This window comes from Sinocyclocheilus anshuiensis, unplaced genomic scaffold (genome assembly GCF_001515605.1).
Source record: "Sinocyclocheilus anshuiensis isolate Anshui unplaced genomic scaffold, SAMN03320099.WGS_v1.1 scaffold78, whole genome shotgun sequence".
Lineage (NCBI taxonomy): Eukaryota > Metazoa > Chordata > Actinopteri > Cypriniformes > Cyprinidae > Sinocyclocheilus > Sinocyclocheilus anshuiensis.
Window position 1 is genome coordinate 3,845,849 of NW_015544250.1, and position 14,406 is coordinate 3,860,254.

General features: G+C 39.5%; 1 protein-coding gene across 2 annotated transcripts in view; it reads right to left on the reverse strand.

The window, feature by feature from the left end:
* Positions 1–845: 845 nt before the first annotated feature.
* LOC107697962 (interleukin-17 receptor D) overlaps positions 846–14,406 on the reverse strand; it is an 18,528-nt gene continuing 4,967 nt past the window's right edge. Inside the window, exons 2-13 of one of the 2 annotated variants that reach the window (XM_016498858.1) lie at positions 13,792–13,876; positions 12,337–12,375; positions 11,206–11,364; positions 6,172–6,290; positions 5,503–5,626; positions 5,321–5,359; positions 5,087–5,232; positions 4,857–4,931; positions 4,525–4,591; positions 4,147–4,296; positions 3,836–4,008; positions 846–2,577 (exon numbers count right to left, since the gene is read on the reverse strand). In XM_016498858.1, coding sequence (XP_016354344.1) covers positions 2,053–2,577; positions 3,836–4,008; positions 4,147–4,296; positions 4,525–4,591; positions 4,857–4,931; positions 5,087–5,232; positions 5,321–5,359; positions 5,503–5,626; positions 6,172–6,290; positions 11,206–11,364; positions 12,337–12,375; positions 13,792–13,876 — 1,701 coding nt within the window. In that variant the 3' untranslated portion in view covers positions 846–2,052. The remainder of the gene's footprint in view (positions 2,578–3,835; positions 4,009–4,146; positions 4,297–4,524; positions 4,592–4,856; positions 4,932–5,086; positions 5,233–5,320; positions 5,360–5,502; positions 5,627–6,171; positions 6,291–11,205; positions 11,365–12,336; positions 12,376–13,791; positions 13,877–14,406) is intronic. The other variant, XM_016498859.1, reaches the window with a different exon arrangement.

Sequence of the window (14,406 nt, forward strand, 5' to 3'; positions counted from 1 at the left end):
AACTTATTAGTTTAAAAACTCAGGGGGTACTTCAAGTAAATATACTAGGTGAAAGAGGTTAAGCTGACAAAAAGTCTGGGAATCCCTGCATTACATGTAAATAAGAAAGAACATGAATTTATACATTTTAATGCGTTTGAAAGACAAAAGCCTTCCAGAGACATACTGTAGTAATACAGGGTTAAACAACCCACTGAGTGATAATTCAAATAAAAATTAATGTGTTCATCAGTAGATGATGGAATGTTGAAATGCTGAGAAATTACTTCTTAAAATTGAAATGATTTTTGTAAATCCGGTCAAATTTTTGTGAATGTCCACAAACCTGAAAGACTTTCTGAATGTATACAAGTGGTAGGCTATTTTAGAAAGCAACATTTAAATGATGAAATAGAAGAATTAGGGAGAATCATTAAATTATGAATAATTTATTGCTAATGTGTGAATAATATGTACTCGTATAATCAATAAAAAAGTATTTTTTTACCAATTTAAATTGATCCAACTCTGCAGTTAAGCTTAGCATATTCTTGTAGAAACAATCTGGTTATTGCTCCAATGGGATATCATGCTCCTGTGTGACTATTTACTGAAATAGTTCAATGGAAAACAATAGAAAGTGTAGCCCAAAGTAAAATATTTCATATTAAATTAACTTTAAGTATTATTTCACAATTCAATAAGGGTGAAAGTTTAAAAATAACACCTGCATTGGTTTTTATGTGTGTGTAACGCTGAAACCTGAACTCATCCTTGTTGGTGTTGCCAAGTTTCTGAACAGCTTTGGCAAGATTTAACAAGATTTAGTGGCAATGGAATTTACTGCATTGTGGAAAGATGGGGTTTAAATACTTTGCCAATGATCAAATGCAAGAGAAAGAATTTTATGTAATAAATTTTATGTTGTGTCTTGATACATTTCATACTCATAACTCAAGGCTTTCTAATAGGAGGTATTCTGTGTGAAGAGCCAGCTGTTTCAAATTGTACACCAATACAAAAACATCAGTCGGACAAAACAGCCCTAGATATTTACAAAAGCAATGAAAGTTTATTTGTAAAACGTCATGCATTCATACAGTTTCCTAAACATTTTATGTAATGATTAATGCATTAGCTAGATGTGTTAATGCACTGCAAACTCACTAAGACACAGGTGTGTTTTTAATTGTGTCTGAATTTCCTTGCATTATAATAATATAAAGATTACGCATTATACAAATATAAAGAGCCTTGCATTATTATAGTGTAAGACCATGCACTGATGTTTAGAGGTATTTTGTCTCAATAAAATGTAGTTATTTCCCTTCGTGTTATACAAAGACAGATTGTTGCAAAGCAATACAATTGTGAGAAACTGGCATTACATACAATATAATAAAGGTAATGAAAAATAAAATTTCAGGTCAGCAAACTACAGAATTTAAAGTTATTCACAGCAATAAATCGAAAGTGTCCTCTTTTTCTATTTGCAGTGGAAGTGCATGCAATTATTAGGAATATTCACTGGAACATGATGTTTAACATGCATGAACATAAGCTTCAGAACAAAAAAAAAAAAGCCAAATTAAATACACATTTATATGAAGAAAATCATTCACAGCATTCGGTAACCTCAGGATTACTTCAGGATCCCTCTTATATCTTTTTCACAACAATCTAATGTGGCCCAAGATGCAATTGAGGTAAAACTAGATGATGCTTTTCCATGCAAAATTCTTATGTGTGTTCTGTATGTTGCTATGTGGTTACTAGGGTGTTCTGGGTACCTATATGATATTCCAGTCTGTAGATATGTCTCAGATTCCTCATTCGTTGTACATTGATTTTGTACCTCCATTGACATTAAGTGATTCCGTTGTCCATTTTATGCTCTGGCATTCAAAAGATGTAAATCAGGAAAGTTAGATAAGTACTAGCAGCTACCATGGAAGTCCTGGTAGAATCCGTCAGTAAAAATAAACCTACCTAAAGGACTGTTTCCAAATAACACACTTCCCTTTGTTTTGTCAGAATGGTGTGAGTCCATTAATTGATGCAGTTTTGAAGTCCTTATGAAATGATTGGAATTCCTATATGTTCCTCTTCAGTCGGCTCCTCAGAGAACTGTGCCGTGGCCTCCTGGATGGCCAGCTGTAGTGCAGCCCCAGCTGGGAGTTTACAATACCCACTTTCTGAAATGTTCTCCACCTGTAGGTAAACTCCAGGCTTCTGCAAAGCCACTCCGTGAAGATGGGAGAAGAGCAAGGGTAGGTCTTTAGTCAAGGTGTACCTTGAAGCTAGACCTAGTGCCGCTGGGATATCAGACTCTTGAGAGTACTCAAAAGTGGCCACCATGTATTTGGAGAGGTCTCGACCCAACGCTTTGGCATGGCACAGCTCCTCTCCGATCATGGAAACGATAGCCAAAGCAGTGTTCTCTAATGGTTCCTCATCCTCAGACTGCTTCTTCTGGTTCTGAAGGAGACCTTGTGAGCAGATGACCAACACAAAGTCGCACTTACTCAATCTCCTGCAATGCCAACCCATACTGCCCTCCTCCATAATACTCAAGGCCTCCCACAAGTCCAAATGCACCTGAACAGAAAAAGAAGAATTAACAATAAATGTAATTAAGAGATAAAGAGGCAAAATAACCTTTTATTTTTTAATGATTTCCATTAATTAAATTTTTAAATGTGTCAATTTTATTTATTTCTATCATTCAGGGGCGTGTCTAGAGCATTTTAAATGGGGGGGGGGGGGGGGGGGGGCGTGTCTAGAGCATTTTAAATGGGGGGGGGGGGCAGTCGGGGACACTGGCTCAAAAGAGGGTGGCGGGGGCCACCCTCTTTGAATGAAGACTCACCTCGCAGGTGTAGTTTGTACCTGCTCGGAGATTCTGCAATCGGTACGCGTGATGTGTCTTAAAAAGAGTGAAATCCACTCTTTTTCACAAAGAGTGACAGAGACAGAGACAGTGACAGAGGAGAGCCAATTCATAAAAGAACAATATTTAAAAGCACACGTCCAGTATTGTGCGAGTGAAGGAAATCCGCTTGGGAGTGGAGAGATTCGTCCTCGCGCACATGGATCGCGTGCCTACACATGCCAGGATCCGCCACTGCCAGATGCAGTTAGAAATTTACTAAAAACAAGCCTATCGCAAGACATCTGGTAGGGGGGGCACCTGGGGTGGCCAGCTAAATTTCAGGGGGGGCCGGTGCCACCCGTGGCCACCACGTAGACACGCCCCTGCTATCATTAAAATTATTTTATTCATTTTTAATATTTATGGACCAAAAAAAACAAGACTATCGAAGTGTAGTAACATAGTGTATTCCCTCTCATAAATAACTAATAAATAACAAGGAAAATCTTACATAACTAAAAAATAATTAAATCAAAATGTATAAATAAATAAAAATAAAACAATCAAAATGAAAGCTAATTAATATAGCGTAATAATGAAAATGAAAACAGAAAATATATATCAAAAAGCTATGAATTAGCTTTTAGTTTTTCTTTTTTTTACAAAACAAAACAACAACAACAAAGAAATAATACTATAATATTTATTAATCCATCCATTCTCCAAACCGCTTAGCCTCTGTAGGGTCACAGGGATGTAGGAGCCTAAATACTATAGTAATATTAAAAATAATACTAAAATTCACTTTCTCCTTAAATATTCAAAATAATGCATGACATCACTTTTCTACAACGCGCAGCAGATACATATCTATTAATACATAAAATGTCTAGTAATTTTAAACAAATGTAATTTAGATTACATTTTATACAACTTATAACAAATATCAGTGTGTTTTGTCTGATTTAATCTTTATACACTTACTTGGGTAGCCATGTGCTTTTGCAAAAACACAGCTAGTTGCAGCACGACATTGACGTGGGCAGGACCATCATTATTTGAGTAGCAAATCAGGAGGCGAGGGGGGCGGGTGGTTCTGTCCAGCAAAACACACTGTCCTTCATCCAGTTTTTTGTCATAGTACTGTTCAATGATCTCTGACAAATAGGAAAAAACAACCCAATTCCCCATGAGTACAAAACAACATGGACATTTTAGTAGAAAACAATGCCCCAAAAAAACAGTTGCTTAACAGTATTGTTGATGTCAAAGAGATACCATTATAAAACTCAAACCTGGTCTCATTTTGGTCTGGACTGTTTTCTTTTGGAGTTGTTTATTGTAGACAACAATGAAGGTGAGCACTGCGGTAGCAGCAAGCAGGATTCCCACAGACAAGAGCACCATTAGTGAAGAGCTCTCTGTGAAGTGTGGGGTCGGCGGTTCTGATCGTGAGAGAGAAAAATACTAAAGCGATTATGACACTGGGTTTTTCATTGAAGTAAAAGTTTCAGTGAGTGTTGTCGCTTTAAAAGCTGCCTGGCATGTTGCTCTACAGGTATTGTACTTGCTGAAAGCAGTGTATGTAAGACATGTTTTCCTCCTTGTCATTGAACATGTCTTTATCGGTTTACACTACATGTGTGATTTTTTTGATTGATGGTTCAACATACCTTCAGAACTATGTTTTATTACAACAATGAATGTTTTCCTTACTGCATCCACAACATCAGCAGCAATCTGGAGGGAAGAAAAGGACAAAAACTACTCAACATGTAACAAGATCATAAACTGCTGTTGTAAAAAACAGCTGGAATTTATATATTTAGAAAATGACAGCAAAAACTGCACAGCTACTTATTTGCAGAGCCTATTGGCACAGAGTTTTCTGTTTGTCTGAATGGTTGTGACAGAATGAGAGATAAAATTACATACACTTTTGATTTCATAATAGAGTACAACTAAAGCAACACACACCCGTTTAAACTGAAAAATGGAGACTCACCTCGCAGGTGTAGTTTGTACCTGCTCGGAGATTCTGCAATCGGTACGTGTGATGTGTCTTATTGAGACTGAAATCCTAGGAGGACATCAACAAACATATTCTGATTTAATAATTAACAGGTAAGAATTTTTTTAATTTTAATTATTTATTAATTTTACACATCAGCAAATAACAATAACATCTACATTACAGATATTGTACAAACGTATATATTGTTAACAAAAACTCACTGGTTTAATGCTTGTGTAATTACGTAGGCCACCTCCGAAACATGATGAAAAATACTGATGGACTTTGAAGTTCTCAGGCGCAAGGTTAAAGGTCACATAAACGTCCCGGTTCTCCTGGTGGACTTCAACGTATCTGGGATACCAGTCTAGAATGATTGACAGAACATGACACATCTGATGACTATGTGCCATGAACAACAAAAACCCAGAAGACGTGATAACTATGACACTCACCTTTCTTACACTCTTCAAGACCATTTTTTTCAGGACATGCTGAAAACACATAAGCATTTGACAGGTTTATTAAAACTCAAGCATTTGACAACTTATTCCATAAACATGCAGTGGCAGGTTGTCAACACTGTTAATAGCTATAAAACTAATTACAGGATTTGTTTATTCTTGTAAACTCTTACTGCGTGTGAAAAACTGTTTCCTCTTATAGAACTGGTCCCACCGCTCAGGGACGGGCAGTGCCATGACAGTCACGACATACTCGCTATCCAAAGACAGATGTGTGAAAGGATCTGAGTGATACACCTGTGGAAATATGTTACATGATCTCATGACTTCAGACTTCAGGAATTGGACATTGGGCACATGCAATTGAAAACCATAAGGAAAAAACAGGACTCATACTAAATAGCTAAACATTTAAAAGATGTAGAATGTAGGATGTAGGGCTGTCTGTTGATTTAATGCGTTAATTTAGTAGGATTCATTTTGGAAAAATGATTAACGCATTTAACACACCCCCAGCCCAGACCCATATTTCAGTATTCAATTTTATATAAATATATAAAAAAATAAAAAAAAAACATTTATTATCATTATTTATGCAATGCTGAATCAAAATATATTATAAAGCTACTTTTTTGTAATGTCTAATCAATGCTTTTCTCATTTAACACAATAATTGCTTTATCTCAGCCAAAATATGGTACATCGTCTAATTCATTAGAATAAAAATGTAATCACTTGACAGCCCTAGTAAGATAAGGCCCTGTTTTTTCTAATAGTTTGGAAATTTTGAACAAGAACAATGGATGCTACATCATTTGTAGGGTTTTTTTTTTTTTACATACCCTCTGGGCATGTGCAGGGGTGAGCGATAGATTGGTACCCAGAAGAAAGAGCTGACATAAGACCCGAGATCCACCAAGAGCCTGAAGGGTTACTTGAAATCCACGTAAGAATGCAATACCTGTGTACATCAGTCAAATAATTAGACAAAGAGATAGACAGAATGATAGACAGAACGACAGACAGATAAAATGACAGATAGACAGAATGATAGTTGTTTGTATTTAAATTTATTGCCATATCAGATTTATTGGCTATTACATGACAGATACAAATTGAACTGTGATGAGGTTCAGAGTGTGTAAGGAAGAAAACAGGGTCGACCTACTTAGACTTGTGCGTTTTTATTAATTACAAAAGGAACAAGTAGGAACAAAGTCGCGCTGTGCGTGTTTCCATAAACAGTCACTTTTTTAGATCAAGTAGCCTACTCCGTTTCTCAGTTCTACATGGAACTGTCTCACCTACTTTTTGGTCTTGGGTCTCAGGCATGTTGCAACTGCTGCCGTCTTACTAAGTTGGGGACGCACATGCCCGTGACCCAAGTGGATGCCCAGATACCAGACCTCCACACACCCAACCACACACTTCTTTGGGTTGGCCATCAGTCCAGCCACTCTCAGCGCTCTCAGGACAGCATGCAGATGCCCCATATGATGTTGCCAGTCATTAATGTAGATGATTATATCAACCAGATAGGCAGCAGCATATGCAGCATGCTGCCAGAGAATCCTTTCCATGAGACGCTAAAAAAGTGGCCGGTGCCCCGAACAACCCAAAAGGAAGCGCAACGAATTGGTGCAATCCAAACAGCGTTGTGAAGACTGTTTTTTCTTTTGATATAGGCAATAAGGGGCTCTGCCAATTTCCTTTAGTTAAATCCAGTTTCGAATAAAAACAAGCTGTGACAAGCCGATCAAGTATTCATCAAACTTTGGATATGCGTCGAATTTTGACACAGTATTCACCATGCGATAATCCACACATAACCGTACAGAGCCATCCGTTTTAGGCACTATAACTATCAGACATTACTCCCATGTCTACCATCGCCTCAAATTCAGTCTGTACTTTTTTTTGTGTTCAGGTAAACGATACAGCCAGCTGCACACCACCACACCCGGCTCGGTCTCAATATGGTGCTGAATGAGATTCGTTCGGCCAGACAGGGGTGAGAACACGTCTGCAAATTCTGCTTGCAACCTGGCTACATCAGTAAGCTGCGAGGGCGAGAGGTGATCTACTGCTGGCTCACTTCTGGCCCAAGATCTTCCTCCTTGCTCACTGCCATCGCTAGCATCACTTATTCCGCCACACACCATTTTTAAGGAGGTTGAGGTGGTAAATCTGACGTGCCCCACTCCTGTCTGTTCGAATTACCTCATAATTGAGATCTCCCAGTTGCTGTGTGACCTCGAAGGGTCCTTGCCACTTAGCGAGTAATTTAGAATTAGAAATAGGGACCAATACAAGTACTTTATCTCCCGGTGCAAAATCACGTAGTCTGGTTCCCATAGCCAGCTCCGTTTGTCCTGGGCCTGTAAAAAATTCTCCATAGAGAGCCGCCCCAAAGTGTGGAGTTTTGTTCCCAGGTCCAGTACTGAATTTCATTTCTGCTATCCGAAGGTCCGTCCTCCCAAGCCTCTATCAGGATGTCCAAGACCCCACGAGGCTGACGACCATAAAGAAGCTTGAAGGGGGAAAACCTTGTGGAGGCTTGCGGGACCTCGCGCACAGTGAACAAGAGGGGTTCCAGCCATTTGTCCCAATTTTTGGCTCCTTCGTGAACGAACTTCCAAAACATGGGTTTCAACATGCGTTTAAATCGTTCCTCCAGGCCATCTGTTTGTGGGTGATAGATGATTTAATGCCCAATAATTCGTAAAGTTTGCATAACCTTCGGGACAAAAACAAAGTGCCCTGATCAGTGGGAATCTCCTTCAGGATTTCCACTCGGGAGATTAAACGAAACGGCACGTCCGCTACACTTTTTGCGGAAATGCTGCAAAGCGCAACTGCCTAAGGGTACCGTGTTGCATAATCCACCAGGACTAATGTAAAGCGATGCCCCCATGCAGATCATTCAAATGGCCCGATGAGGTCCATGCCAATTCTCTTGAAGGGGATGTGCATAAGGGGAAGAGGGCACAAAGGCACTTTCGGAGCAGCCGGGGGATTCACTAACTGACATTCACGACAAGCCGCACACACATTCTCGTGAATGCCCAGCCAGAAAAATCGGGTCATTCGACGATTTAATGTTGCTGACTGTCCCAAATGTCCTGCCATATATTACAGTGAGCCACCTGGAAAAGCATTTCCCGATGGCTTTTTGGTACTAACAACTGAGTTGTGTCTTGCTTTGTCTGAGCAACTTGGGTCACTCGATAAAACCTATCTTTTAAAATAGCAAAATAAGGATAGGAAAGCAGCCGAGCTTGATGGAGAAGCTGCCCGTCGAAAGAACGGACCTGTGCAAATGCATTTTTCAACGTTTCGCCCTGTGACTGTTCCAGGGGGAAATCATCGCGCTATGTGAGGATTAGCCTCTCGACAGCACTCTGTTCCTCTGGCTCAGGTCCTGTTGGTCCCAGTTCAGCTTCTCCTAACTGTGCGACCGCCCCACTTCCCCATTCTCCATTCATCCAAGAGGCATCCGCACATAAATACCCCAATAAATGACTAAAAGCTGGCCAATTTGTCCCCAGAATTAGCCGATATCTGAGGTGCGGGCAAACTGCAACCTCCACACTATGCTTTTGTCCCTAAATTGAACAGCAACTGACATTAAAGGATATTTCACCACATCCTCGTGCACACACCGCACCTGAACCACGCAGCTTTTATCCAATGCCTCGGGCTGAATCAGTCTTTGATGAATAATGTTTCATCATTCAATTAAGTTGGTTACATCCTGAATCCACTAAAGCTTGATAAGTACCCCCTTAATACTCAGAGGTATTTGGTACAACCCAGCTTGATCTGGGGCAGTCTGCGGTGCGTCTGGAACCGGGATCAGTGTCCCCACCTCCATCACTGGACACCGATCAACAAAGTGTCCTGGATCCCCACAATGCCAACAGGTCGGCCCAGACCTCCCCGCCACCCTAGTGGCAAGAAGCGGGTCAAGGAATTGACTCACTCGTGCTGGCGCTGCTTCTCAGGGCTAAGGCCGGCCCGCTGAAGGAGGTCTCATTTCATGTCTTCATACACCAGGAGGTTCTGGACTGGCAGGTGTTGTGAAGCCATCTGCACCTCCCCTGAAAGCAGCGGGATGAGGCACACTGCACCCACATGTCTCAGTGGTCCTCTTGAAGAGATCAATAAATGCCTCCGGATCATTCTGAGGATCCATCTTGTTTAAAGGCTCGTGAGTGGGCAGGACTAGGGTAGATGGAGTCCCTGCAGCCTGAACCTCCCAGTCTATCCAGCTCTGGAACAGTTCGTGGTCCTCCCGCTGTGCCTGGCCGAGGGCTTGGAACTGACATTCCTGATTTTCCCTCATGTCCAGTAGCGCCTGATGATGTTCTTGGTGGAGTCTCGCAAGCAAATGGATGACCTCCGCAAACGGCTAACCTGACGGGGACTGCATGACAGCGGCAGCGTTTCTTCTTCTTTCCCTTGTTTCGGCACCAGTGTGATGATGTTCAGAGTGTGGGAGGAGGAAGACAGGGTCGGCTTACGTAGACTTGTGCACTTTTATTAACTACGAAAGAACAAAAAGTCGCGCTGTGAGCGCTTCCATAAACAGTCACTTTTTAGATCAAGTACTCCATTTCTCAGTTCTCCACGGCTCTTAGTCTCAACATCCACGCACGAGTTCTCAGTCCAGGCTTTCTCTCTCTTTTCCCATTTTCCGGTGGCTTTTTATCCGGTCTCTCCAGCCAATTACTGCAATCAGACACAGGTGTTTGTCATTTTGCACTTGACCTACTTACTCACTGCTCATCTCCCATCTCTATCCCATTCTTCACCCTTCAGTAAATACCCATGAGTCAGTTTAGTAAGGCCTATCCGACACCTTTTGTATACAATTTCTCCATTTCTCTAATATATATTAGATTATTAAAGGCTTTATGTCAGAGGGTGGGATTTGGCATTCACTGATTCTTTCTGCAAGAACTTGTTTAGCAGTTAAAGTGAAGTGAAGTGACATGACATGACATGTGGCCAAGAATGGTAACCCATACTCGGAATTTGTGCACTGCATTTAATCCATCCAAGTGAACACACACAGCGGTTAGTAGTGAACACACACACACACACCGTGAACACACACCCAGAGCAGAGGGCAGCCATTTTGCTGCAGCACCTGGGGTGCAACTGGGGGTTTGGTGCCTTGCTCAAGGGCACCTCAGTCAAGGGTACTGAGGGTGGGTATTGAAGAGAGCGCTGTTCATTCACTCCCCCCACCTACAATTCCTGCCGGTACTGAGACTCAAACCCGCAACCTTTGGGTTAGAAGTTTGGCTCTCTAACCATTTGACCATTTGTGCCAAAAGTTTCACCAACATCAGCCTGCTCAGGTGGGATTTGAACCCAAGCCTCCATGGCCGCCTCATCCACAACTAACATGTGTTTAGCCACTGCTCCACCATGGCTTTTCACAATTATGTCTGCTTGATCATTTCCAATAATGCCACTATTCCCTGAAATCCAGCAGAAAACGATGTTGTAATTAAGTTTCTGTAACTGATCTGCTTTGATTAATGTAACGACAGAATGAACAATAGACAGACAGAGCGATAGATAGACATACAGACAGACTGATTGACAGAATGCTAGATAAATAAAACAATAGATACAGACAGACAGAATGACTGACAGACAGGCAGATAGATAGATTAACACAGAGACAGAATGACTGACTGACAGACAGAATGATAAAAAGAACAAGACAGACAGACAGAATGATTGACAGACAGACAGAACGATAGATATAGACAGACAGAAATAGTACAACAGACAGTCAGATAGACAGATAGATGAATGGATGGATGAACGGATGATGGATGGATGTGTTGTGTCTTCATTACCGTATTGGCTTGGGTTCCATGACACAGTAATAGCATCATATGTTGGTTCTTCACTGGCTTCAAACTCAATCTGAATATTGTGTGGTGCGTGAACATAATGCTGGCAGACCTCTGGGGTTTCCTGACCTAGAAAAGAGTGACAAGGCCAAGGCACACAACCTGGCCAATGAGAGAAGTTACTCACAGTAATACTAAATGTGCTGTTGTTGTCTTAATGAGCTATTCATTTTTACACCTAGTGAAATCCCTTGTAGCCTATATTGTATGGTTTGGGGAAAAAAACTTTGTGTAAATTACCATTATAAGTTTAAATTAAAGTTTTTTTTTAACAAAACAACATTACTGGCAATATTGTAGATGCTGTAGAGTTGTTATATCTATAACCAGTGTTGGGTGTAACACATTAAAACGCAAGTTACGTAATCCGATTACTTTTTTTCAAGTAATTAGCAAAGTAACGGATTACTTTTTAATTTACAAGAAAATATCTGAGTAACTTTTTCGAATAAGTAACACCAGTTTTCCCATTTATTGACTGACAGCTCTCCTGTCCCCATGTTGAGAGAAATCGGGAGTAAGTGCAGAGGTGCATCTCACTTGCACACAAACAGATTTTGTATTCCTCAAAATGAATAAAAAACAGTGAAATGAAAACTCACAATATGAAACCTGCAATAATTAAATATGTTAAATAATGAAATATCATTTATAATTTTTTATTCCCATTTTATTAACCAATTTCTTTGCTGCTGACCTTCGATGATCCAATTCAACCATACTAATAAGCAAAATGACTTTAGATAAACATAACACATTTGTGTTTCTTTTTTTTTTTTTAATGCTGAAGTGTTGAACTTTCTTTTCTTGCGTCCTATTCTTCATGCAATCCAGAATGGTACTACAGTTTAAAGGTTTGTTTGAGGTGCGCCCTCTATTGTACATATGTGAATTTACATTTACTTCAGCCTGGGGCTTATTTATTTCACTTTTAGTGTGAAAGGGCTTTCACATTTGCCAAAAATAGACATTTTTACAATAAAAACAAACAAGCAAGCCCAGCCCAGATGAGAAAAAGTAACACAAAAGTAAAGTAATGCATTACTTTCCATAAAAAGTAACTAAGTTACTTACTGTACTGTACCGTACTGTACCGCTCAGGTGGAAACGAGCCTTTAGGGAGCAACACAATATTGTAATGCATTACTTTTAAAAGTAACTTTACCCAACACTGTCTATAACACAAATACAACAACAATTTCACAGTCATGTATCCCGAAGAAAGCATTTAAAGTTAGTACACCTTATGTAGATTGACGAGGTACATTGTTGAGTCTTGAAAATGTAGTCGTAGTTGAAAACAGCCAAAAACATCAGGCAAAACATAAGAGAATCATAATGAGCTTGTCTTGGAAAGCAGCTGAAAAGAACAATCATACATATACAGCCCTTACCAAAAAGTAGTATACTTCAAGTTTATTTGAGTAAGTATACTTAAGTAAAGTTCAAGTATATTTTTAAGTATACTTTATGTAGTAAGTATACAAATATCAGTGTACTAGTAGTTTACTTGTAAGTGTACTATTTCAATACTCCTTGGGATTAAATTGTCCCACTTTCTAGTATATAAAAGTATACTTTTAAGTATGCTTTAAGTATAACAGTAGTAAACTTTGAGTACACAACTAGTTTACATCAAAATGTTTAGTTTGTACTGCAACTATACTAAAAGTGAACTTATAGGTATACTGATAGTTTACTAATTAAATACTTGTAGTAGCATTTTTTGTACACTTTGAAGTATAGTCTCAGTAAACTACTAGTTTAGTAGTTTTATACACTTGAATAAACTTATTTTTCGTAAGGGAGATTATAGCTTGGCTCAAGAAAATCCAAATATAAAAGTGATTCCCAGAACTGCTGCAACTGATTATACTGCATACCAGCTTGTTTTGTTTAATGAAATTATCGGAACAACTGGAGGTACAAATCCAACAGAGAGAGTAATGTTCCTACATCACGCAACCTGTGTATGACTGCTTCATTCATTCTTAGACAACATGTGCTGTCACAAACAATTCTAAATAAATGTACAAATACAAGTCATCCTTTTGGTATGTGTCAGCACTGATTGCTGTGAAAGAACATTTAAACATGTTTCTCCAAATGTTTTCATTTAGTGATACAGTGGATGTAATTCTTCAAGGCACAAAATGCATGCAAAGTAAATTGATGTCAGTCTTCATTCTCTTCAATTAAAAAAACAAAAACACACACATCAGCAAGACTTCAACAACCATTTATTTCTTGTCTTAAATCTCAAAATTAAGCTTAAGAAGACAACAACTGAATCAAATTCAACATAAAGCTGTAAAAACAAAGTTCACCTCAGTGACGGTTTATCTACAACATTGTACACGGGAATGTTTTTTACTGGTTGTCTTAAATAAAGGTCTATCACTCTTGCTCAGCAATCAAATGACTCATACGGGTCATTTTTATCAACTCCTTAAACCTTGGGCATAAAGCTGGATTCAGTTGTGTCATTAGGTCTAGGGGTGCAAATAATAGGACATAATAATGACTTACTTCCAAAAGGGCTGGAGGAGGGAATGCTGGGAGATATCTGTACATCGTCTGCTGAGATTCTGCAGTATTCACATCTGGGATCTCCCTGAAAATACATTGTCCACTTTAAAAATATATACACTGAACAAAATTATAAACGCAACACTTTTGTTTTTGCCCCCATTTTTCATGAGCTGAACTCAAAGATCTAAGACTATTTCTATGTACACAAAAGGCCTATTTCTCTCAAATAATGGTCACAAATCTGTCTAAATCTGTGTTAGTGAGCACTTCTCCTTTGCCGAGATAATCCATCCACCTCACAGGTGTGGCATATCAAGATGCTGATTAGACAGCATGATTATTGCACAGGTGTGCCTTAGGCTGGCCACAATAAAAGGCCACTCTAAAATGTGCAGTTGGGGGTCCAGGGGGAGTCCGGGGGGGTCCGAAAACCAGTCAGTATCTGGTGTGACCACCATTTGCCTCAAATATAAACATACTGAAAACTTTTGAACAGGATGAAGATGTCCAAATATTTATTTTGTTGAAATATATATATTTTTTTCCATTTAGTACTGCCCTTCGGAAGCAACAGAAGATACTTGCATGTTTCCCGGAAGACAAATTAAGTAC